At 43.4% G+C, this 27,310-nt stretch overlaps 1 protein-coding gene across 1 annotated transcript; it reads right to left on the bottom strand.

Annotated features, from left to right (window-relative positions):
* Positions 1-2,277: 2,277 nt before the first annotated feature.
* On the bottom strand, positions 2,278-26,969 carry atp9a (ATPase phospholipid transporting 9A). The gene is made up of 28 exons (XM_040193474.2): positions 26,752-26,969; positions 24,951-25,095; positions 23,479-23,592; positions 23,215-23,323; positions 21,778-21,836; positions 20,790-20,841; positions 19,590-19,684; positions 18,625-18,705; positions 18,425-18,500; positions 17,972-18,048; positions 17,677-17,837; positions 17,425-17,567; positions 16,503-16,615; positions 15,638-15,847; positions 13,657-13,818; positions 13,036-13,128; positions 12,852-12,935; positions 11,770-11,940; positions 10,408-10,506; positions 9,094-9,183; positions 8,653-8,797; positions 8,092-8,156; positions 7,088-7,243; positions 5,867-5,931; positions 5,522-5,630; positions 5,373-5,430; positions 5,026-5,229; positions 2,278-3,953 (listed from the first exon to the last, which is right to left on the bottom strand). The coding sequence occupies exons 1-28, from the start codon at positions 26,817-26,819 to the stop codon at positions 3,817-3,819; spliced, it is 3,141 nt and encodes a 1,046-aa protein (XP_040049408.1). The 5' UTR covers positions 26,820-26,969; the 3' UTR covers positions 2,278-3,816.
* Positions 26,970-27,310: the final 341 nt, after the last annotated feature.

Here is a 27,310-nt window from a genome sequence, read left to right as displayed (position 1 = left end):
AATTCACGCGTCTTTAATCCGGAGGAAAAAAAAAGGACTTTCATAAATTCTGTGAAACGATATCCCTTCTCCCCTGGCAACACTTCTTTCTGTCTTTTCCAGGTTTCCTATTCCATCGCACAGTATTTCACACATCTGACATCTCTCAGTACCAGCACAGTGGGGATGCACAGAATGAAATACTTGGTAGTCAAAACAAAGCGGGGTAAACTCATCCAGCGTTTCAGCTGAAAGAGAAACTCAGTCTTCCCACTGCGGCCACATTCTTAACAACTAACTGTATCTCAGACTCAACAATCGAAATTAATCACTCGTTGGACCGGTTGAAAAAAAGATGGGTTTAACCGACTGGTCTAAACTGGGAGGTTTTGTGCATTTGTTCTGGGAAGCATTAACCAGTGTCAATAGAGATCACAGGGAGAGAAAAGAACAAAAAGTATCTGCAGCCCTTCTTTAACTGTCATGGGTAGTAATATTAATCAAAAGCATTCCCGGCCCACAGAGCTATAAATAGTGCCGCAGGAGGGTGCGTGATCATGCCTAGGGATGTTTCTTCGAGGGGGCAAGTCAGTGCCAAAATGCCGTGTTTACACAAGAGCCATGACAGGGCGTAGTAAACACTTCATCTGCACGCTTCACGTCGCGCATTATCTTCTGTCATCCATCGAGGTTTGTGTTCTTTCAAAACGGCATCACGCAGACGGGTTCAACGTGGCCTGTAACCCCTGTAGGGCATCGCGCACGTTACCGCCAGTTAGTCCACTGGACCTTTGCAGGAACGAGACGTGACGCGGGGGGGGGGGGGGGGGGGGGGGGGAAGCACAGCGGACCTCCGGGCCCCAGAAGCTCTGAGGTGACCTCTCCCACGTGGTCGCCTCGGCCTGGAGGTCGTATCTGGATCCCACATGGTTTCCATGCTATCATTAGCATCATCGAGAGCATTAGTCAGGACCCCGTGACAGTTGCGGTAGTCTCTCCCTCTCTCTTGCGCATTGTTCCATTGGCGGCAGCGTGTGAGATGTTTTCCAAGGTGGAAAATAAAAAAAGAAACGCGCCGACCTTGTGATAATTAGCAGGGGTTGCCGCTCGCGTAACAGGAGGCTGCCTCTCTTTAAAGGCTGCAAATCCCAACCTTGTAAAAGTGAATATCAAAACTCCCTTTGAGTGTGGTGGGATTGTGGACTTGGCCGGGGACCAGCGGCGGGCCCCTCCATCGCTGGCGTCGGGACAGGAGGAAAAGACCACGGATGTTAAGGCGAGCAGGCCGCTTTGTTGATTCTGGAGCGGATTTTCACTTTTCATGGGACGGATTAAGTTAAATGTTTTTTTTAATGGTATAACTTACGCATTTGGGCAATGGAACAAGAAGGAAAAAAAAGAAGAAAAAATAAGGTGGACACGCGCTGTAGTTTTAATTTGGACATACAGCATTGAGTTGCTTGGCTGCATGTCAAGAAAAAAAGGGAAAGGATTTTATGAGTGAGAATTTAGTCCAAAGTCAAACATGTGAGCTTTAACACTTTACGCGTGACTCCTTATGTCTGTGGTTATAACTTTCAGTGATTTAATAAAGGCTTAATTTATGTCTAATGAAGTGAGGTGGTACTTTGTGTTACTTTTTCTCGGTTTGTTGAAGGCCAATGAGACTGAACGACCGGAGTGATTTGTGACTGTGAGGTGTCGAGTGAGGAAACATCAGGGACTCCCTCCTCTGGTGAGAGAGAGACAAACACCCGGACTCCTCGATGAACAGAACGTTCTGTGGAACTATCGTAACTCTGCTTGATAGTTTCAGTCTAAATTCAGGTTCCATCTAAGGGAAATGTCCTGGGAAAAGGAAAGTTGTACATTTTATTCACATAATTTGATTTCTTTTACTTGTATTTTATTCCAGCAGCATGTGAACGTCCACACTACGGGCCACCCTTACTTTTGATTTAATTCTGACTTAGTTGGAGTGCACATAGTCACTATGCTCACAAAAAAAAAAAAAAAAGATCTCGTGGGTATAAATAAAATCAAAAACGGGTACATAAACATACCAGCTGCTGAATCCCGTAGTTTAGTTTGAGTCAATCCCACATTCTCTGTCCAGCTGCCCTAAAGACTCAGTACTAAATGTGTCTTACTCCTGAGGTAGAAATAGTCAAATGTATTTTTTTACTTTTACTGTTTCAACAAACAATTAACCCATAAAGAAAATACAATGAATTATGTTTTTAAAAAACATTTTATCTGGTCTTTACTTGAGAGACAATGAGAACAAATATAACACTGTTTGGACATGAATTCTTGTTTTTTTTATTGTTAAATAAATGAAAATAAATGGCAGAGGAAAAACATGAGATTTATTAATCATCACAACACTGACATCATTACAGGTCTCCCTTTTTGTTCATTTGAGTGCAATCAACTCCATTAAATAAAACATGTTAATAAATACAAAACATGTTATTTACAAGCAAAATAACTCAATTCCTCATTTATGTTTTGTGGTTCTATTACAAAAACAAAACAAAAAAACATCTGGTGCAAACACGCTTAATTCAGTGGGAATAACGGTTTTAGATGAACATATTAGAGAAAATGTTAACTCATGGCACCCTGGATGCTGACAAGTCAAGATTCATCAACAGACATAAGAAAAAGTGACATCTGAAATAATGTAATGTTATTCGGTTAGTTGCCGATTATTTACAGAATATTCACCGTCACACCGACTAGAGAAATAAAACACCACAGGTGCAGTATCACGCTTTTTTTTCCCTCGCTCTCAATCCGCAGTTGTAATATTTTTTTTTAGCAGTATTCACATCCTATTTGATCCTTTTCTTTTGTCACAGCTGCGGGGGCTAGTCGAAGTGGCCGGCGGGTCACATGGGCTATTCTCAGTTATGGCTTTAGGTCACTCTCGCAGTGAGTCATCATGCAACGCTGAAGCCGCCTCTGGCCTGCTGAGCGGCCACGCGAGAGGCCGCGCGCTCCCCACCGCGGACGCCACGCCGGCCCGGGAGCCCCGGTGGAAAGGTTCGTCTGCGAATAAACCCGGCGCTCCTTTTGTGGCCGTTTTGACCGCGCTCCCCAAACTGTAAATACTCAGGGTCCGAAAAAAAATAAAAATAAGGACAGATTTAACATCAGACACCACAGCTCATGCTAAAAGAAGCAACCCCGGCGCCCTCCGCCTGCGGCGTGCTGATGCATCGCGGTGACGCACAAACAAATGCAGGAGCTCGCAGACTTGTGTTTTATGCAAAGGCTTTTCTTCTCAAGATTCATTCGGAAATCCCTGCTTCAAGGAGAGCGTCAATCGAGTCCCGAGTGGGAACGCCACGTCTATTCCAGTGTTGGTTTGACTCTTTCAGCAGGAAGCGGGAATTATTTCCATGATATGAATTTAAACATTAACATTATAAAACAAAAAAAACTGCATAATTAAACGTACCGATTCTGTCCCTTCATTTAATAAATACAGGCTAAACAGCCGCCGTCTTTTACACCACATATTTACATTTTTGTTCAAGACACGTTTTAAGTCAGCTGACAACAAATAGGTCAGTTAAACTAACTGCATTTCCCTGCAGGTGTTCCCCCCGTAGAGAAATCACGAGTCTTTGCATCAAACATGTGTAGGAAGTCACACTGATTTTCAACGCAAACTCTCAGTAAACAACCGGTCAGTGCTTCACGTTTCCAAGTGGAACTTTTTCGACGAAATTAAAAAAAAAGGGAGGATGAATCCAGGTTTGATTCTCTGCTGGAGGAAGACAGGGGCGCCTCTGTTAGTTTTTCCGAAAGCAAATGAAGCCAGAGTCTTTAAGAGGTCAGCTTGGAGTAGCTGGGCGGGGAGAAGCGTCTGCGGAGGTACTTGAGGATGTAAAGGGGCAGACAGCTCACCAGCGTGATGACGGTCACCTTCCACAGGAATGACACTGTGGTGATGAAGTACACGTCTGGCAGGGACGGAGGGGGCAAAGATCAGAACGAGGTTGTGGGACATAAACATACATTAATATTAGCATCATTTAGGAGCCGAGGCACATCACCTCCTTCTAATGCAGATTCCCAATGAAACATTAGTGTATAAACACATGAAACCAAGACCTGTTTTCAGTAGCTTAGAATGAGCCCTTTTGACTAGTGTCAAAATGTGAATACTTGCATGTCCGTGTGTTGCACAGACTGTCTATGTTTAGAGTGTGATATGTTGTCTTTTAGTGAACCATGAATGCAGGAGGCAGATAAATGAACCATTACAGTGGCAACTAAAGGTTGGAGCAAAGGGTCCAATTAACTAAGTAAACCGCAGATGCAACAGAGGAACAGCCTTTAAAATCTATTCCAGTCCGACTTCAAGGAGGGAGGAAACGTATCCACAAAGGGTACACTTGACCACATGCCAGTCATGATCCTCAGTGGTCGAGATTGTAGGCTGCGAGTGGAACTCCACCCCACATTATGCTGAAAATAAAGGCTTGGAAAGCTCCTGGTTAGGGTATTGTATATGTCACTAGTCTTAATGTGGCACAGCTAAAATCGGCTTATCTTGGCCAGCATGCAGGCTGTCATGGAGCACCTTAAACACCTACAGTCTTCTTGAAGAGTGGTTTCAGCGTCCTGACGGTAATGAATGTGTTTCTATCCAACAGCAGTTAAAGTATCATATTTGTGGCCAGTCGACACCTTCACTGAGATAAACACATGAAGCGTGGCGGCCCACAGGAAAGGAACACGACTGATGGCATTTCCTGTTTGATACAACAACATGACGGAGGTTTGTCCACTTTAGGACAGCGTGTCAATGCACTCACCTTCAGCCTTCCTCACAGCCAGCGTACCACCGCTTATTGCTCACCGGAGGCACTTTATGAACAAACAGGTTGCCCTGACTGCTGACGCACTATTTCAAGGTCGACAACCGCGCAATAACATCCATCAGGCCGCGGTGCATTGAACTCAAGACCGCGTTCTGTGTGTTCTGGGCTCAGAGTCACCTTCCGGCGCGGCCCGCTTGCTCTCGCTCACCTATGAACTCGTGCAGGAAGACGAGTGAGGCGACGTAGCAGGCCAAGCTCAGCAGCTCGCCGACTATCATGAGCCAGTGCCACGTCTGTATGGTCAGCGCCACCATCAGCAGCTCGGTCAGGATGAGAGAGGTGAAGGAAATGGCGACGATGTGGACGAACTCTGAATCGAAGAGCAGCAGCGCCCCGTACATGATGATGCTGCCTGTGGAGTTAAAAGAGAGGGCGCGGCCGGAGAGTGAGACCAACTTCTCGCCAGAATGATCTACACAAAATCTACACAATTATTATTACTTGGCCTATGTATCCTGATGTGGCTTTCTCACCAGCTGGAGTCTCTTTTCTTACCTTGATAGATACTTATTATGACCCATATTAGAAACGTTTTGTAAGAAAGCGGTCGGCCCTGTGGAAAGAAAACAGGATAATATTATATACCCTTCTTCATGTTTCTGCACATCATGTTTACACTCAGTGTGTTATCATTCATCAAATACCTTCAAGAGATCCTTGTATAATTCTGGGTACAACATGGCAACCTCTGACTTAACATCTTTGTCCAGGACCAGGGAGAAGACAGGGAACATTGTGTAGATGGTCGAGTAGCTGAAACAGACAAAATCATGTGCTTTTGGTGTGAGGAATATTCTCCAGATGAAAAACATGCACTCAAAGATTCACACATTTCATTGTGAGATTCAGCAGGGAAACATTCAGCCAAAAATGTCATATTTTCCCCGACTCGCATTTCAACAGTGCTTTAACAAAAAGGAAATGCCAAGAAGACAAAGCAGCCAAATGCTCTCCGGGTAAGTCACGGCCATTCAGAGCTTTTATCTCACCCAATAATCAGGAATCCTTGGTAGAGTGAGACCGAGGCAAAGTAGAACACAGAGGAGAACACCGCCTAGGGAGACATAAAAGCGTTTTTATATCAATACTCAGGCTAAACAACAGATGAGAAAAAAAAAACATTACAGAGAAATAGAAGGAAATTAAAGATACAGCGTAAATCTAGCAAGACGAATCGCAGGGTAACCACACTGACTAGTCGATGAGCTAATCTCAATAATCCTTACTCTACTCAAGTGCTACTCAGAGCCTCCCTGACTAATGTCGGCCTGTCGACCAGTCAGCCCCAAACCAGGCAGGTCCTTGCTGCGGTTGGTGTTAACTGGAGACATGTGGAGGAGGACGAACCCTAGAACCCCAAAGTCCATGAGAAGTGACTCATGGGCGGCCCCTCCACGGCGGGGGCCTGAGGTCGGGCTGGGACGTGGGAACCGGGCAGGGCACGGTGTTGGGTATGTGCGTGGGGGTCAGCTCAGAAGGGCGCCACTGGCTCGACTCACCGGGCACCCCTCCACCCCGTGACCATCCTTAAAACCTTTTCCCTGCCTCGCCCCAATCATTTCCTCAGATTTGGATTGTGGGTGATGGTGGATCAGCATGAGCCGTATCTCCCTGGCCAAACACTGAAGGTCTCGGTTTGGTTCCTGTTGGCTCTCACTTCCCCCGAGATCCAAACAGTGTGTGGACTGGGAATGTTTGTAAGAGAGTACAGGGCAGGTTACATCGCCATCGCGTTACCTCATTCAGCGAAAGTAACTGAACAGACAAATAAAATTCCTTGTTCACAAGCTTTGAGATTCAGGTTAGATGATGGGAGTACTGGGAGGGAGGGGGTGGGGGGGAATTGGTAGCAATTTCTTTCTTTAGAACATTTTCAAAATGTTACAATGTCTGTTGCAAAAGTTTAGATGATGAAAAGTACTGATTGATACATCTGAGGTCAGGCTTCCTAACAACCAGCCTTATCGTTGCTATGACAGACAAGTAAACTGAGGAAAATCTCGACCCTGCCATGAATGAACGCATCATGATTTACTGCTTAGTCAGACTCTGGACTTTGTGCTCAATATGTGATGTTTTATCTGATTTGATACAGATTATTTGATTTGAGAGTATTTCATAGTTCAGTTTTGATTGTTTTAAAGAAAAAGTCAAAGCTATTAAAGTGTGCCACTCCGTGTAAGTGGCACCGTGTTTGAGTTGCACTCTACCTGCATGGTGCTGATGCACAGGCTCCTGTGGATGACGAACTGACTGAGGGCTGCAGACCTTTTGTAGCTGTTCCGACCGTGGACCATGAGGAGACGGCCTAAATGTTTGAACTGAGTCACAGAGAAGTCTGCAGCCAGCGAGGCCTGCTTTCCTTCCTGTCAAACACACAGAGGGCAGTGAGATTAGCTACAAGTCGAAGCCGTCCTTATTATGCTTGTTCAGGGACAGATACAGAGCTTGTTTACAAGGAAACACAAAAATCAGACAAACACTCCCTGCAGACATGACCTGCATGGAAATATCCCACCTTTGAATATGCCAAATTCAATTAAAGATTTTTTTTTTTATTCCGCCAAATTCGTGATTTGTTTTTTAATTATGTTTTTTCTAAAATGGCAGAAAACATTTTTTTGTCTGCCAAAGAAATTCAGTTTACTGCCATAAAAATTTGCTAATATTCACATTTGAAAAACAGGCAAGACAATATTTCTGTTCATAATGTAAAATATTCTTAGTCTTATAGTCTTTTTTACAAGGATTTACAAAAACAATACATAAAATGTTAATGAGTTTTACAGATGTTGCTTTGCTTCATGATAAGCTAAGCTAACTGGCTGCTATATTTATGGACAGTTATAAGTGTTGTCAGTTTTGTCAACCAACTCTTACAGGAAAAAAAGGAGTAATAATATAATTTGCCATAAAAAAAAAGGTAAAACATCTCCATCTCATGCTTATGCATGTCAGATTGAGCTACACATGTTGAGAGAGAAGTACAAAACCCGGATGATGAGACTCTTACTTTTTACTTAAGCACAAAGGCATCCTGTCATCTTTGCTTCCTCTACTCAGACAATGGATGCTCGTAAAGAGGAATCATCTGTGTGCATGCCTCTCTCTAAATGTCTCTGAACGTGAGAGATATCTTGACAGGAAACCAAAAGTAAAAATCTGTGAGAGCCACACGTCAATGCGAGGCGATGAGATGGAGAGAGAGTCTTACTTTTCCCTCCACTCCCACGCCACAGTCGGCTTCCTGGATCATGCTGACATCGTTTCCTCCATCCCCTAAGAGAGAACAAAAGCCATGGAGGCGTGGCGACTCGAATCAGTGACCGACCGATACAAACTTTCAGTGGGAGGGTTGTGTATCTACTAGTGTGATATAACGAAATATTGATACAAAAATATTGTTCTGATGTCGCAAAACACAGTAAAAACACAATTAAACAATAAATATTGTTTATGGATTGAATATGGATTTTTATTTCATGTTTTTTTCTATAATGTCATAACTTGGAATAGGATTCTATTCAAAGGCAATAATATAAATTATTGCCCACCCTTCATCAAGTTTCATCAAGTGAAAGATATTACCATTAAATCATACTCAGATCAGCTCTGCTTTATTGAGGCATTTTATCAGTGTTACTGGGAGCTCTGGTGAGATGTGAAGAAGTGGATAGAATTTGTTGAACGTTATAAACGTACTAACAAAAGTATATCTGCACCGACTGAATCTCACCTCGAAAAAGCGGTTGGATAGTTTCTATTGTTGACTCACCTACAGCGCAGGTGAGCTTTCCTGTGCGCTCTTGCAGCAGTCGGACTATCTGGGCCTTCTGAGTGGGGGTGCATCGGCAGCAAACCACAGCCGGACACTGACATGCGAGCTCCATGAATTCATACTCGTAGTACTTCAGACAAACCTGCAGGAAACCAAGTGGACGTGTAAGAAAACGTCGGCCACCGGATGGAACCGATAGCCGCTGGGAATCTCCAATACCCCATCGTTGAGCTACAGTTTAACTCCTACCGCACTAAAGAAAGTGACTAACCACAGATACCACTTCCAGAGAAGAAGCCGTCGCAGCAATATTATCACGCGTCAGACAGAAAGTATGTCAGAGCCTCATACGGGCTATCTCCCCGTATGAGGCTCTAACATACTTTCTGTCTTTCAGCGGGAGGAGAGCTAGACACGCACAGATGAACTTTGGTTTACCTCAAGCGAGTCTCCTGATATCACCAGGGCGCAGTCGTGCTTTCTCCTAAAAGCGTTGAGCTCCAGGTGGGCTTCCCCTCGCGTTGTCACCTGTGGCAATGGCAACCGTATTTGAAAAAGCAAGCATTAAAAAGCACACTCGACATAAGAAGTTATCAAGGATGACGATCTGTTCCCCTACGCATCCTGATGGTTATCAGAGATGCAGCCTCAACGAATAACAGCTCGCACCGAGCTGCAGCGATGGCAAATGTTAGAACCTGCCAAACGTTCAGTTCACTAAATAACCAACTGGGATATGAAAGGACATGGTATCTCCCATCCGCATAACAGTATCGAGTGCATAGAACTCATCGAGGTCGGATCAGCGAGTGATGTGGGAAACGCACCCAAGCATTTCCATCAAAACTGCAGTCACACTTTAAAGTATTCTTAGATCTGTGTACAAATAGATTTTAGTGTGTTATATATATACGTGCAGTGTTCTAGTGTAACGCTTAGCAGAGCATTTAGGTATGAAAATCTAAGTAGGAATAGGAAATTCTGTGGAAGTGGAAGAATGTACAACATTCAATTTCACAGTTCAAATATAGACTCAAGAAATCCCCAGAAATGCAGCACTGACAGGACACGACGTTCATCCGTCAGCAAGAGTCATGCTCTGGTGCGAATATCCTTCGGCCGCCGACTCTTCATACGTCAATCCAGATCAGGCCATCGGTGGCCACCAGGAAACTAATCCAGATGTATGTGCCGCAGGCCCAGTCAGCACTCCCCCGTCCACCGGGACAGAGGTTTTCAAGCCGTGCCAGCCATTGTTATCCTCTCCCAGCGACCGCAGTTGTACGCAAATTGTAACCTTCCCATATGGCAGGCGCTCCTTCTGCTCTGGCGCGGCTCCAGAGGGGAAGGCAGAAGGGGGACTATCAAAGCGGCAAAAAGAGCCTGAAACCTGCAAAACAAATTAGGAAGTGAGCCCTCTGCCGCGTGTTCCCTCTGGGAGTGGTTCAGCTGGGTTTTTTTTTTTTTTTTTCTCCTTTCTGTTCGAGCGAAGGCCTGTTTGTTCTCATTGACAGCGGCTTGGATGCTCTCGCTGGTGGGAAGTGATTTATTCAGCCGTGTGGATGCTGACCCGGGCTGCATGCGTAGAAGTGCGGGGGCTGTACGACCACCAGCCCACGGGCCTCGGTCACAGAGGATGGACGCCCGTGGGTCCAGGCGGGTCAGGAAACTCTCAGTGCTGCATTGAACTGGGAATGACCCTGTGGTACTAAACACACACTAGGGGAAGAGAGGTCCTTGTGCTGCACTCACGGATCTGAAGATATGGATGTCCTGGTTGCGGGTGATCAGATGGGCGTTCTTCGCAGTGCAGGTCGCCGTCTCAAGCTTGTCGCCTGTTAGCATCCAAACCTACACACAAAGTAATCATTCGGGAAATTCAGAAGATGTACTGGTGATGGAAGAGAATTTCCAGTCAAACGAGTTACTATGTGACGATAAAATGTTTCCATGACGGGTCAGTAAAATCCAGGGACCAAAGACTCTAATCACTGACTTCAAGCGACCTGTAAGTGCTCTGCCTGCGACCTCAGGTTTGTTAACTTATCTTACAATCAAACATGGTGCACTTCATCGTCGTGCTCGTGCTTCCAACAGACGGCAGACACCTGTAATCATACAGATTGGTATCACAGTATCCAAATACTGTCTCGGGTTGATTCTTAATGTTGCTTACGGCACGGTTAGACCCAGAAAAGGGCGTTACCACTCTACATAGTTGTTTCCCTTTAAACGTTTTCACTCGCAAACATGTGAGGTATTTATTGCCAAAAATGTAAGGAAACCTTTGACCACCAGATTCTAATCACTCACCAATTTAAAAGACATTCCCCTCAAAAGGTTTTTTTTTAAACAGCTAGTTTATGATATGAGCAACTGAAATAATAATATGAGCAACTGAAATCCTATTCATCAGAGACATTTAACCGATCTGCACTGCTAGACACTACTGGAGCCGAGAGAGTGAATGTGTTTTTACACATTTGAGGTGAGCCAGCCCTTTAGCCTCTGGCTAAATAATGACAATAACAACCCTGTACTGCTGGGATGTTGCTGCTCTTCCTCTTCTCCTTTTACAAATTATTATTATTGCACTGTCTCTTCTTGAAGGTTATTCTTTTGTTTTAGTTTAGTTTAATTAAATTAAATTAAATAATTTAATATTTCTTATCTTATTATATATAATGTGTATCTTTTAATTCTATTTTCTTCCCTGTACATGCTGCTGTGACACCAAAATTTCCCTCTTGAGGGATCAATAAAGTATAAATCTATATCTATCTATCTAAATTGAGAAGGGCAAAGGGGACAGAAGCCCAACTTTAACTTCTGCGACTGATCAGCTTTCTGCTTCCCTCGCAACAGACCAAGTTATCATCTCTATGTTACAAAGTTGGTGAAATATTTCACATCAACCATCCCAAACCCTTTAAAAAGAACAATTCATTCAAATTCACGATAATCTCTGTTTCCTACTAAAAGGAGGGACTCGGTTGAGGCCTATTCTTCAGGGTAGATGTGAAAAACACATGTTCTTTTCTCCAGGTTTGTGTTTTTTGAGTTTGTTGCTACTCTGAGCTGAATGTCTGTCTGCCCCCCCGCCTCGCCCCAGACCTTGATTCCTGCGTTACGGAGGATCTCCAGGGTGGGCCTGACATCAGTCTGGAGCTGGTCCTCCACCCCGGTCAGACAAAGCAGCTCCATCTCCATCTCCAGACTCTCAATCACTGTGGCCACCTTCAGCGAGCGGTCATGGACGCTGAGCTTGGCCTGGACGTAACGTGCCTGGGGGGCAGAAGAGGTATGGAATATTGTCAGTGGGAGGGGATGAAAATAGTTGAAAGAAAGTGGAATCACTGTAACACCAAAATAATGAAACCAGCAAGGACTAAACATGAAAAAATGAATATATACGCAAGGAAAACATGATGCAAAATAGAGATGTTTCAGCGATGTTTTCATACAGTGTGCATACATACGCCCCCCACTCCCTCCCCCTCGAGCATGAATTAATGCCTCCAACGCACACAGAAAAATCCGTAACAGATATCAAAGTTTGACTTTACATACACGCTTTCAGGTATTTGCCTGCAAGCAGCCGTTAAAGCTCCTCTGTTTTAGAAAGCTTGAAATAGCAGACAGAGCAGACATGATCAATCGGTTAACGCCCACCTCCCGCTTTTCAGCTCCAGGCCAATTAGGGAGTGAGATAAAGCAAAAACAATCTGAGAATGACTCATAAAAGGAACATAAACTCCCTGTGTGTGTGTGTGTGTGTGTGTGTGTAACTCATTTGGTGACTCACTGCTGCCCAGCAGCTCTGCTCACACAACTATACACTTCAGAAATGGGCCTGGGGGTGAGGACTGCAGGGGAGACAGCCCTGCCCTGCTCAAACAATGAGTGGGGTGTGTGTGTGTGTGTGTGTGTGTGTGGCAGGGCAGGGTGTGTGGACCAGAGGGACGTGCGGGGGAGGTGGGGTCAGAGGTCACGCCAATTACCCAGCAACACACTTTGACATTATAAATACTCATTTCAAATACATTTCTGTATATGAACCGTTCTGAATGTGTGTATTTTGAGCAATCAAATTCTTGATATTTTTGTGATTCACGTGGCTTCAATACTTATGAGGGAGACAAACTTCTCCAACTATTCCTAGATGTCTTGATATAGTGTAAATCGCCGTTAATTACCTCAAAGTCTTGATACTGCTCCTCTGTGAGAGACTTCTTTGAGACGACAAGGACCCTCAGGCCTTCCCTCGCCATGTTCCCACACTAGAAAACATTCAGCGGGTGAGTCTCTCAGTTATTTATCACGGGGGGTAAAATCACCGCCGCTACACCTTCATCGTGTCAGGTGAAAAAGAAGATCTACCTCCTCTTCCAGCCAGTCGTTGTACTGGACGATGCCTGCCATCACCACATCAGCTCCCTTCATGTAGAACGTAATCTCTCCAGTAGACTCGTCCTTAAAAACAATAAATGGGCAGTTTATTCAGATTAAAACAGGAAAGAAAAGCGGTTACATCTTACACCACCCAGTTCACAGGATTTCCAGTTCAAAGGTGAACACGTACCATTTTGTGACTGTGGTGCCTAGAAAAACGTGGACTTATTTTGGTACTCTCATGGGTTCCCAAAGCAATTGAAAATATTACCATGAGGAAGTTTAAAGATCCCAGGCTTCCTGTGTTCTCGACAGGCCAACAAAAATAAAGTTAAGTCATCAGACAGTCAGAGGTTACAAGGTGAGGCTTTTCACAGATAATGTGGTTTGATATCAATCTGTTTGTCTTGTTGAGGCTGGTTTTTAAGTCCAAACCGCCCTCCTAGCAGCAAAAAGCACCGAGCTACATCCTTTACGAATACAAAAGTATTTCAGCAATCGCACAAGCTGGGAAATCCAACCAATTTCTTCGGACAGCACAGAACAAAGTGAACTACAGCTCCTGAAATTCAAACGACAGAAGAGTAACATGATTAGCTTGGCACTCACTCGCACTATAATGCCCATCCTCTTGCTCTCATAGGTGAAGGGAAATATCTGCAGGATGGTGAAGTTCAGTATTTGGCCAGTAGGGGTCCGCAGCTGCATGGAGGACTGGTCTCTTCCCACCAGTGTCAGACCAACGCTCTCAGTCCACTGCACCAGCGACACCTATTAACATCACATTGTAAAGGCTTTAATGGACGGTCATTCCAATATGTAAGGGAGCAATATTTATATAACTGCTTACGCTTTATGTCTTTACTAAATAATAATCATCACCGCCATTGTTGAGGTACAGCAAGGGAGAGAAAAGGGAGAGAAAAGGGACACCAGCTTGGGGGTTTTATTGTATTTGTGGTGAAGCCATTATGTCAATACGATGTTCCAGTGAAGGGCACTTTGGACTGACTAGAATGCCAGAGAGCACAGTGACCATTATTCTTAATCAATATCTCAAAAAGGTTTTTTCTGCACTCAAGACTAACGATTGATAAATTAGCGAAATGTCCATTTATGAACGGATAATATATACTTTTTGCTCCGTTCTGAAGGACACGACAAACAGATGGCATCCATTAATACAATGTCAACGTGCATGCGGGGAGAGAGAGAGAGAGAGAGAGAGAGAGAGAAAACCAATAACTTCCAGACCAGAAGTCAAATCACATTCATCATTCATCTTCTGACAGGACTAATGGCAGACGGGCCAAATGGACGCAGATGACAGAAAACAACAAAGATTCCCACAAATCCAATTTTGAAACCACCCAGTTTTGAAGCGGAGAAATTACTTATTTTCAGAAATCCGTGACCACGTAAGCTGAAAAGCTCTGCTTGGTGTAATGTTTCATATCCAGGTTTGGAAAATATGAAGATTCTGCTTAATCACAGTCTAGAAAGCTTCGCTGTGGGAACTTTCTAGGACGCTGCGTCTGCCGCACAGCACCACCTTGTAAAAGCAGCAACTGGACTGAATAATGCTAAATCTACTTCACGCAATCTCCACACGGCTGATACGTTTGTATATAGCTTAGGGGGAAAAGTGCGTAAATAAACCGCTTTGACTGCATTGGTAAAAACCAAGCATTCAACAGTGTATTGTGCCCAAAGTGCTCACAGACAAAACCTAAAATCTATATTAAGAATTCCTGAAAGCTACAAGGAAAACAAACAGAATCTTGCTTTGCTACAATAAAACGGCTGCATTTCCTCCCCACGACATAAACCACAGGTCTCTAATCCCAACAGATGTACGTGGCTCGATTAAAGTATGTTATCAGAGGAAACCTAAATGGGGATAAGTGCAATGGGCTGGGGAGCGCATTAAGGAAATCCGTATTTACACCGCAGGAAATTGATCGAAGTCAAATTCCGCGGCCCTCTTCCTGATGTTCAAAGAATTCATTCAGATGAAGGACATAAATGTTGAATGCCTTCATGCTTGCGAATGTTTCCCCTTCATGTGGAAAAGCCGGGGAGACCCCCACGATAATGCCCTTTACTGATATCAACCAAGAACGCTCCGTCTCGAGTTCGGGTGTGTTATCCTGTCGGGCCTTCCGTGTTTGTCCTTGAGAAAACAATGTTCAAGCAGATTAAGTGGACACTTCCTAACATGTCATGTTGAGGTATATCAGCGTGTAGGTACGTGCCTGTGTGTCTTCACGTATGTCGTTGAATGGATGTACTGCTGCTGTTTGTACAATAAATGTGGTAAACGAGCAAGTCGACAAAAAACAAAAGAAATGCACCGTTTTTGTAAATGATTTGTATTTTACTTCACTCCTTTTTAATATGTATTTTAAGATTTGTATTGCTCCATTTATCATTTTGTAAAGTAAAGGTTCTACGAGCATATCGGTAAATATAGTCGGTACTATTAGATTTTTTCCTATCAGCCATGTGGGTTTCAGAAAAACTAAAACTGACACGAGTACCACTAAACCTGGAGGAACAGTACAGGGCTGGGTGTGGCAGGCCGCCGTACCTCATCTGGGCTGGAGGCCTGGTAGACTCTGCACGTGTCTTCATAATGCTGCTCCGCCTCGGCCTGGTCCGTCACACCGTTGGCCTCGTACACGGGCGTCACGTTGTGCACCAGGGCGATGGCCTTCACAGCCTCGTGAACTCGGCTGATGATCGTCTTGCGCACCTTGGTGGCTGCTGGAGCCCTGGAGGCTGGAAGGTCATGGGCGGGCTGAAGAAAATTACACGAGGGACTGTGATGAAAACAATGGGATACGGGAACATGGCAAGAGTTTTGACCGTCCTTTCGTTGAGGTCACGGTCAAGAGGTCGGCAAATGTAGGCAGTAGAACCGTCAAGAGACAAAAAAGGCTCCGTACACATGTAGATTCCTATTTACAACATACAAAAAGACACATCCAAGAGTTCATACTAAAATAATGATAACTAACTAAGTTTTGATCGTAGAAACCAGCTCCTTCACTAACGGCAGTTAGTCAGTAATTGCCATAATAGTGGGCTGTAAACATGTCCAGACGTGTGAAGCAAATATGAACAATTTGCTTTCGCATTGTGGCGCTGCTATTTTTAGAAGCCTATTCCCTCCAGGGGTTAATGGCAGCGTCGTTTAAGAAGTCCGGTCATTGCTTTGCTTGTGGGCTAATCCTGTTTCCTGCTTCACTAACCCCTGGTGTCAAGGGGGACAAAGAGTGTCATCTGAGGTCAGGAAGCATTAAGCCAAACAAAAATCACAAACCCTTATTTTTCTTAAAACAATACTCATGGCCTGCGGTGTTTTTCTCTTTGCCAAGATTTAGGAATTTAAAACTAGACTGTCAATGTATTAAGTGGATTTCAGTCACTGCTTCTTCTTTTTTCTCTTTTACCTGCGTGTAAGCGCTGAATACAAGGCTCTGTACTTCATCCATCGAGTCCATCCCATATGCCACAGTTCCAAGATGGAGGCGCCTGAACACCATTTCATTTTGAGTAAGAGTTCCTGGTGAAGACATTCAAACAATGGAACTCATTACTAAACCATTACAGCTGACAGAGTTTGAGCTTCTTGTGCAACTTGTGATCCTTGTGCATGACGAATAACAGATAAAAAGTGTTTCAGATTTGAGTTTCAAAATTGATGTAATTTTAAAAAACATCACAGGCATCAATATCTATACAAAAGCTTTTATTGGTTTGGATCTACACACAATATTCATTTGCTTAAAAGAGTCTGCATGCCACATATGGTGATTGTAAAGAAGCCAGCAGCCTTCACTTCAACACTACACACAGCCTCTGTATCCTCACACTCACTTTAAAAGCATTTTCCGCTAGTATATCAAAAAGACCTCAGGGGTCTTGCTCCTACATTGGCCTGAACTGCAGACCCCACCGGGCTTATCACACTCTGGATGGGGAAAAGACTGATCAGTTTATTGGGCATGGGGGCAATAAATCCGGCGTGTAACACCTCGTGCCTGAGGAAGTGCACTGGTGGAGGTGTTGTGCTCTTAAGATGTGTATGGATGAGAGACTCTGGGGCTTTCTTTTTATGATTTAATGGTCCAATAAGTAGCAGGTCTCCGGGAGCAGAAACCCCACCACAGAGAAAAGGACCCCCGAGGGAAGGAAACGACTTAACTCTGTCCTACTGGATACTTCCTTGGCAGATCCACAGCCCTATAACTATATAACTACAGCCCTCGTCTCAGTACTTCACACCCTGGCCTCAGTGATTCTTTTGACCACAAACCGATATTTAAATACAAAGTATGTTGCTTTTCACTGCCACTTTTCTTGCAATCTAACCTGTTTTGTCAGTCAGCAGGTAGGAGATGCGTCCCAGCTGCTCTGGTATGGTGCTTGACCTCACCATCGTCCCAGGGATCTTGGAGTCCCTCTTAATCATCCAACTGAAAACCATCTTTCCCATGTCCAGATTGACACGCAAACTGCATCAAATTAAGAAAAAAAAAGAAAAGAGTACACGATTTGGCACCTAACGTGTCATTGAAAACCAACACGGCAGATGACTTTGAAGAAGAGAAGCTTAAGTCGCACCTTATCGGCACGATGTTAGAGAAGAGCAGCAGGAAGCGCAAGATCTGGAGGTACCAACGGCCAACGAAGTGCTGCAGGGCCACCATAACCAGCGACACCACGACGAGAGCCCCAAACAGGATCTTAGTCAAACAGTTCACTTCCAAGTCAAACAGACCCACCTATCATGAGCAAGAGAGGCAGGAATTATGAGTCAAACAAATGTGTATATGTGTGTGTGTTTGCAACATTAAATAATTATGGCGGAACATGTAAGAATCCTCCATCTTTGAGGCTCTGCTTCACACTACTGTACCTTGTGTCTTGGGTTGGAGGTGTTCATGACACTGCGCAGCTCCTTGCCTGTGTAAATCACAACCCCCACCACTGTGCCTGGAGAGAGGGAGAGAAGGAAAAAAAAAAAGAAACCTTAAAAAAAAAAAAAATGCCATGGGTCAATGTAAAAAAAAAAAAAAAAAGGAACAACATGAAACACGCAGTATGACAAGGAGAAGGTTCCCAGACTCATAATCTGGACAAGAAAACTTTTTCAAATGATCAATGACATTTGAATTTGAATATAGGATGTGGATTTTTATCAGCTTAATGGAAAACATATGTCAGCGTGGGTTAAAGCCTCTTGTGGAAGAAGCACACTTTCTTTACCATTGTGGGTAACTGCCCCACAGCTACTTAAAAACAACATCCTCATGATTTCCTCCGTGTGTGTTTGGCTAGGAAAGTCAACAGATCAACAACAACAATTTACCGGAGGCCACAACGGTGCTGGCCCACAGGGTGTTCTCAATGCTGAGACTCTCGTTGACTGGGGGGTCTCCGTCCTCCTGTTACAAACAAGACGACACATGTTAACATGGAGAGGAAAACTGCCCAAATAATTGTTGTTTGTTAAATAAATTGTGTCAACAACAAGGCCGTTGAAACACAATAGTAATAAAAGGCACTCACCCGGGTGAAAGTTCCAATAAAGTTATGGATATCAATGTTTGGCTCTTCTGCGTACACATATGATCTGATTTGTAGAAGATCCTGTGGGATATCAAAAACATAGTTTAGGATCACCGATGGGAAATAACTAACTGAAAATTGACATTCGGATAAGAAGAAAACCAGCAAAGCTTTGGCTTATATGCTTATGAAACATTATGTAACTAATCCGTAACAGTTAACGCAGTGTTTGCGCTATGGTTTTCTACCCCATATTAAGACAGTTTGACACTGTTTTACAAACCAGTCTGACCTGACGCATGTTTTCTCTCCAAAAAGAAAAAAATATATATATAATGTCACCAGGAACTGAGAGACCACAGGCAGGGAAATAGCATGTTACCGATGGCACAGGTGGAGGTTGTTTTTTGGGGGGTTTTATAATGTTTTTTCATTCTTAAGTTTCCAAGAGAAGCATTTTACTGTAAATCAAATGAAAGCAATGCTGTAAAATTTAGGTTGAAAACATGAATCACTAAATAAATAAACTAATCTTAACTTTTAGAATATTTAATTACACATCATACTGAAAATCGTTAAAACTTACTAGTTTACTGACTATTTGAAACCTAATAAAAAGGTTGTGCGAGTATTTTACATTACAGGTCATTTAGCTGACGCTTTTATCCAAAGCGACTTCCACTGCATTTTAACCTGTTAACTATTTGCCTGAAGAACTACAAGAGCCAAAGATATGGGCCTGGGGTTAACCTTTGACCTTTGAGTCATTCTCTGATGTCCTGGCCACCCTGTACTCTGGTCAAATGACTACTCCGTCCTAATGACTCACTTCTCTGGGACCCCAGTCGGGCCTTTGCAATTATCTGTGTTCCTCAGTTCTTACCAGGCTCAGTGACGACATAAACACAGCGCTGCAACGTACACTTTTCTCCTGGCTACCGCTTCATCTTTATTTTATGACTCACGGCAGCAGTCGGCAGCCTCTGAGTGCACGCCACTGGGAGGCGTAGTTTCCAGTCCGTCTCTCCATCCAGCTGGTCGGTGCGCAGGAAACAGGAGCCTGCGGGAGGGGAGGAGGGGGGAGACAAGAGCTGCCAATGATGCTACACGGAAACATTCACCCCTAGGGGGCAACAATAGATTGGCTTTGATTTTGTACATCAACAACCTAGAATTGCTTGAACAGACCAAGACGTTTATGTTTCAATGGGTAACCAAGACTAACACCTCGGTTGCTGTTCTGGGGTTTTATTCTAATAGATGTTATTCTACACATTTCTAAGTCGCTGTTTTGATTGAATACTTTACAAAGAGCAATCAAACTCTTTGGCATGGAGTCACAAATGCATTGCAGGGGCTTCTTTGAACGGGACTAGGCTGCATTTACTGTTGGGGTGGAAGTGAAGGCATTCACCAAACAACGCCCTTCCCCCCACGGGCTGCATGCGTCATCCTGCCCAAAACGACAAATCCTGGCCTATAGGCTCCTCATAATTGACCTAATGGCCTCCACATGGAAGAGAGATAACCAAGCACTATTTCCAGTACAACAGAGCTGTTGTTTTTTTCTTTCAACAGGAAGACGCAACCACAACAAAAACTAGATGCAACTAGTTTCATTGATGGGAGTCACATTTGGGTTTCTGGGAGCAGATAATAAATCCCCTCAGCCCTGTGATGTGGCGGTTAATGTGCTGTGCCTTCGAGGTTGTTATTTTGAATTGGATTTTGTATATGTGCAAATAAACAGGGCGATGCATTTGGCCAAGTTATCGCTGACGAATCTTGTCTTAAATCCATATTTGATTATTCAGATGAGGCATCCTCAACTCGCGTCTCCTGCTTTCTCTTTGCATTTGATTTTGGTGAGTCCTTGTATTTTCCTTTTCATTATGTTCTAATTTGAAAGACAAAATAAGAGTGAACAATGTTTTGTCTACAATGCCCATCTCACCATTACATGGGAGTAGTAACTCTCCACAGCACCATGCTTTGAGTGATAGTTTAGTACTGGACCTAATTACAATTTAGACGTTGTAGGACTTCCTGTCCTGGCTGAGGGCTAATACCTGCACCTCAGCGCCTTTAAAAAAAAAAAAAAAAGTAATTTCCCCAGCCAGCCTGCCTGTTGTGGAGATCTGGATGAATGACCAGCAGATGTTTACCATTTCTTTCAGAGGTCCTTAAAAAGATCATGTCAGCAGGAACACGCTGGTTCTACAAAGAAAAGCAGAAAGAAAAACATCACTTTAACATCGCTTCCTGAGCCTGCACTCTGCCTCCTCCCTCGTCCGCTCTTTAAATGTAGAGGAGTTGGACTTTGGGCTTTTCATGTGCCACATTACCAACAGCCAGTCAGTCAAAACAATAAGCCCTCCAGCAAATCATCCAGTCGTGGCCTGAACAGGACCCTGACCAGGTTTTACACTCTGCCTGACCTGGCCCCTCATCTACACTAGACAAACTCTCAATTCAATTCATCCGGACAGCTTCCCGGAAAAGCGAACCGTGCATGGATTGTCGCTAAGTAGCCGACGGTCTAACAAAGACGCATTGAGCCTTTAATGGCGGTTAATTTAGAAATTCTGAAGCTTTCCTTTTGTCAGCTCCCGGGTTTCGCCACCGCTGACAAGTTTCTCAATTTTAAATCACATAACTCTAAATCACTCAGTCATATTAGTGGAACTTGTGGGACAACATGTGTGACCTTTCCTTCAGCTGCTTTGAAATGAGTGATTCAGAAGGAAGCCCTTAGTTGGAAACTGAAGACAGGGCCCACCTCTCGTGTTTCATGTACAAAGACCTCAGAGAATCCTCTGTGTCCACGAGAAGCGCGTTGCCAGAAAACTCAAACTAACACATGCTGTACAACTAATTGCGATTTCAAGATGAAAAAACAAATTCCTCAATAAATAGGCTTATTAAATTTGCTCTAATTAAAAAGGTATATTAGGCTCAGGTACACTGTGCATGAATCGGGTCTGACAGGCCGAGGCTCAGCATCGATCACAAGATTATAAAATCTTTACTAACTCCTTTTTACCTCAGTCACCAGTGGCGCAGAGAAGATTAACGTCCCCCTCATTATTTTCTGCGATATAAGTGCTAACTTAGCAAAACTAGTCACAGATGTGGATGAACCAATCAACAAACCTTTTCCACAATTATAAGATCTCCAACTTGAATACCGCTGCTTTTCACCTTCACTGTCCCTGAAAAACACAGAACAAAATCTGAAGTTAATTCAGAGTTCAGTTTTACTTTGTGTTAGATTGGTCAGGTAATATTTATTGAATTCATCAAATAATACACAATGTACATCATCTAAGTACTATAACAGACCAAGTTTATCTCATTTCTCCTTTGAATGAGCTGTTGCTCTGCAGACCTCACCAGTCACCTTAGTGAATTTGGGAAAGTAATTTTCCTTGCACATTTGAAAGAATGCTGGGGGAGTTGAGCCTTTTCTCTCATTCCCTTTGGAACAAACAGGCAAAATTGTTTGGGAGAGATCGCTGACCCTTGACCCCTGCTGTGACCTCAGGGCTTTACATATGCAAGACATTAAAGCGCATTAATATTGGTGCGCACTAGGCTTCAACAGACTTTGCATTAGTGCACTTAACCTTTGAAGGATTATAAAGTAGTATACAACATGTAACATCATTAAGAAAGAACAAAAGCAACGTAATCTGGAATAAAGATTAGGCTTTCATGAATGTAAGAAAGTGATTCTATGTGAAGATCTCATGTACGTTTGTTGCATGTTATCAGAGCTTCATTTGTTTGACTGATTCATCAATTAATTAGGAGACCAGCCTGCAACTATTTTAATAATAAGTTCATCACTTTTGACTTATCCAAAGAAATAAATTAACATTCATCTTTTTTCAGCTTCTTTTAAATGAAGATTTATTGCAATGAAAATGTGGGTTTCGCACAATTAAATGAACATGGTTGACTGCGATGCTGGCTTTAAAATGTGTGCTACGCTAATAGAAAACTTACAGTATTAATACTTAACAGTATTAATTCAAGCACTTCTCAAACATACAGCTGGCCGCACAATATTTGGGATTCACTTTTGGGAGTTTTGGCACCATTTTAAATGCTTTTGTTAGATGCACTGTGAACGGTTGAATTTAATGCAAAGACTTTACCATCGAAATGATAGATTAATAAACAAAATATCTTCAACCAATTTCTTACTTTGTAAGAAAACAACATGTTCTGACACCGTAAAGTTTCTAAAAAGCGCAGCAAGACATGCACGGGGGCCGCTATCATGGAGGCAACCAGTCATTGTGTTTATGGTTAAAACAAGCTGCCACATCAAAGGGGAGAAGTGATGGAAACCACAAGAGGTCTCCTGCTTTTTATTGCAGGTAGCACTTTATACCAAGGCCTCTTATGTACACTTTTACATCTCTGCTTTGAATTACCCACTATTTCCCCTAGCCCTAATAAGTTTTAATAGGACCAACTTCCTACGGTTAATACATGCTGATGCTGAGAAATAAGCACTGTAGTTCAGATATCTTCACAACCGAAACATGAGCAGCGTTGTTTCTCAAAGCCTACGATCCTTACCTCTTGTTGAAAGCTTGCTGTAAATCTGAGAGTTCATCTCTTTGTCTCGAATGTAGCATCTTATTTCTTCAACCGCCTCTCTCATGATGGTGATAGCCAAAACAAGACCCTGGAGTGAAATGTCAAAATCTTAAAAACACTTTCTTTAAAAGTAGAGAACCACAACAAATAAAAAAAAACTCTTTACCTTTGGCAACAGTGTTTGTGGGAAATACCAGAATAAAGACAATTTACCAAAATAATCAACAGTGAAATTCCACATACCAGCGGGACCCAGTAGGTGTAGAGTGCACCTAACCGGAGCTCCTTGATGAACTGAGAGCAGGCCAAAAGCAAAAAGTATAAGTTGAAGAAGTACTTGAACTGATTGAACAGCACCTGTGAACATAAAGCAAAAGAGCAGAGTCAAATATTTGCGGCGTGGAAAGTTATTGTGCATACAAGTGTATCTGACAGGTACCGAGAGGCTCAGCTGGACCCTGGAGGCAGCTAGTTGGGACCATTGTCTCTCAGAAGCGTAAACATAAACAGTTCTGTTGTTTGTCATTACCCAGCATGTTGATTATGTGGTAAACTGAAGCCATGGTCATTTTAATAACACGTTTATTTATATACAGTAGGTTAAACTTTTACAGCACAGTAGGCTTTAGCCTCGTTTTAAGTAAAAGACCGTGGACTTTACGAAATGGAAAACCTTTTTAATTCAAAGAAATCCCCATGCCCCTATAAACAACAAAAAAAAAAAGGAAATAATATCCAAATACATTTAGTAGCTTCCCTCCTGTCGCGTCATTTTGAAAATAAACACTCATGCTTTAACTTTGCTCTATTTCATTACCACCCGTGTGCGAGATTACTAGCAGCTTGCTACTGTACATAATTTCCCAAGCTCTTGCCAAGTGGAAAGTAGAGAACAGAAAACCAAGTATGAATAGAAACGTACACACTTCAATATGTTGCAAGAGAGAAGAACTTCTTCGCATGATCCAAAGTAAATAAATAGCATCCCAATTTGCAATGCAAAAAGCCTCGGCTCTTGTCTTCGGCTCTCCAAACAAATTTGAGCTACTTTCAATGCCTGACTTCATACATCAAAAAAGTCATAAGATCTTAAGACAACTAATCTCTGGAAAAACAAATGCACATGTAAAGCAGTCCGGGGAAAACAAAGATCAGCAGCTGCGGCTAATTCAAGAATATACTAACCAGTGTCACATCTGCCCCTTCCATATTCTTCTAAGAATGTAAATGCTGTTTGGTAGCATGCAACCATGTTGCTGACTCTTATTTGAAATACGACGTATCATCCTACTCTTATAGGTACATTCTTATTACAAACCATTACCCATGGTATTAGTCATATGCTCATATATGTAGTCGATTGGAATTTTGATAATTGATTCATTTTTTCAGTCTCTTTTCAAGCCAACAATACAAACATCTGCTGGCGGCACCCTGCCACTTATATTGGAGAATTTCTGATTGCACACTGAATATCTTTAGGTTTCTAACAGTCGGTCAGAAACATAAGTGATTCATTTCATATGAGGCAAACATGACAATTACCACCCACTGCTGCTGGTTCTCTAGGTGATCCAAGAACTAGATTCCTCGGATTAGGATTGGCGTAATTGGAAAATTTGTCTGACAATTGACAGTGAATCAGAGCCCGGCTGAGAGAGGTGGGTGGTGGTTTCGGGGGTCAAAGGGTAGGGTGACCTTTGACTGACACTAACCGCAGGCAGGAAGGTGAAGAAGTTGTACTTCTGGTTGTTAATGACATTCCTCGGGTACCTCTGCTCCCTTTTTTCCGGGTGGCCGAGCCAGACGGTGCGGGGACGGAAGTCGCCCATGCCACAGCATCTCGACCACGGGCAGCACCTGAGAGGAAGAGATTGACATATCCCAGGTTCAATACCACCATCACGTTCATGCAGAGGAACAGACAGGCAACCAAATAATTCAGATTCATGCAGATTCTGTAGTTTATCTCGTAACCCTGTGTTGTGTCGTGTGAAGCAGCCCAGGTTAATGGATTTCCTGTCACGGCTCTTTGTTAATGGGTTGCTTATTACAGCTTCAAACCCACAAAACCGACAACGCTGAGCTTCAGGTTCGTGATCATGAAGCCTGGAGTCTTCCCTCCAAGATAAATATTAACTTAATTTGATTAAAAGGGTTGCCACTCCCTTTGCTTTTCCCAAACAAAGCTTTCCACATCAATGAACTACAGCAAAGTGACCTTAGTGATTAATAACTGGACTACTTTCCAAGTAAAGAAATAGAAGTGTGGCAAAAACCAAGCATCCATTTAATGGGCAAAATGTTTACTTTCAAAGTAGTGGCATTGAGAACTTGGGTTAGGGTATTGTTTGTTTATATATGGATGCATTGGACACTACAGTCTTGGTACATTCAATTGGCAGTTGATTAGCTACATCTAGATAAGGCCAAAATTAATGCTTTTAAAACAACAGTAATAAGTCCTACCCACATGATGGTTATAATGATCTGTGTTGGTTGAAACAGATTTTTTAAAAACGGTGTTGCACTGTCTTGTGGTCCATTGTCTCATTGTTGTCCGATGTATTGCACCAACCGCCATGTCAAATTCTTTGTATGTATCACATACTTTAGAAATAAATGTTCCTGGTTCCTGATTAAGTTTTAGGTTAATTTGAGGATGCACTTTTTTTCAGAATTACAAAAAGAGGTATCTTGTATTTAGCATTTAGAGGTATCTTTTATTTATAGTCAATGATGCCCTCATTTGTGCAAACGTAACATTAACCTTTATTGGGATTTATTGTAGTAGTAGTATTGTTGTAGTGTGTTATCATGTCAGCTGGCTGCATTGGCCTCAACTATAAATCATACCCGATGTTCCTGCATCATAACAGCACGTCTTTCAATCTCCTGTCTTCTAATTGTGTGAGCATTACAGAAGGTGACGTCATCACGATAGCCTGACCAGACAATTGGCTGCACAACAGCACTCTCTCTCTCTCTCTCTGCCCCGCACGCCTTTCTCCATCACCCCTTTGCAGAAGGCCTGCCCCATCTACGGGCCGGTCCAAATAAACACTACGAATGCAACCTTTCGGCCATTTAGCGCACATGCCACCTCACGGCAGGGCGCCGACATCTCAAGACGAGCCCCGGTCTGCGCGAGCAAATATTGACATGGGCGTCATTCAAATGCACTTTGCTGCGGCTGCGCCCCGGAACAAGGATGTCTGCTGGAGCTACGGCTAACGTTAGCTGCTATGACGCTAGCGTGAATTACTAGCATATACATGTTGTTTTGTAGCGTAATATGTGTTAGCCGCGGTTTATTCTGTCCCCTTTAACGCTATTAACGCCCCCTCCACCCTGCCCCACCTTCCCCTCCTTCAACCCGCTACCGGGTTACAGAGATAACGTTGATGCCGACGCGCCGTTGTAAACAGTTTTAGAAGAAGAAGAAAAAACAGGAGACAAAACGACGTCCACCGAATGTTTTCCTGCCAGTCTCTCCGCGGCACTCGGCGCCCTTACCCATTTCTGTGTTTACTGTCTTGCCTTTTCGGCCGCCTCACGGGCTGCAGGGGGATATTGTCGGTCATTCCTGCAGCTCCTGGTAGCGGGTGGAGGCGGTGGACGACAGCGCGCGCGCGACCGGCTGTCTCGGTTGTGGGCGGGACCTCCGCAGCTGTCACTCACACGGCGCGGGTTCGGCCTCGGTCAGCGGCATCCGTACGGGCCCGACGGGTCAATGCAACGTTTTGGGGTTTTGAGGCGTACGTTTATTAATAAAATTTACGCCGTCGTCAAATTGTAGTGGATTTTACCCAGCATTATTCCTCGTGATAGGTATTGCACCATTCGACATGCATTTCTCACGTTCATCAACAGTAGCATTCAAAGGTTTGGACACGCTTTCTCATCGAATTGAATGAGACATTGATGATTTAATAATAAAATGTAACTGCTGGTAATTTTACACAAGATATTAAGGACTCTTTTTGGGATTTTGTTAACCTATCGCTTCTTCTATGCAATTCAAGCAAAATTTGTAATCACTGGCATAAGTATTTCAATCTAGTTGTGTTTTGCG

This window comes from Gasterosteus aculeatus, chromosome 2 (genome assembly GCF_964276395.1).
Source record: "Gasterosteus aculeatus chromosome 2, fGasAcu3.hap1.1, whole genome shotgun sequence".
In the NCBI taxonomy this organism is placed as follows: Eukaryota; Metazoa; Chordata; class Actinopteri; order Perciformes; family Gasterosteidae; genus Gasterosteus; species Gasterosteus aculeatus.
The sequence above is the reverse complement of the archived record's forward strand: the minus strand, read 5'-3'. Positions and strand labels throughout refer to the sequence as shown.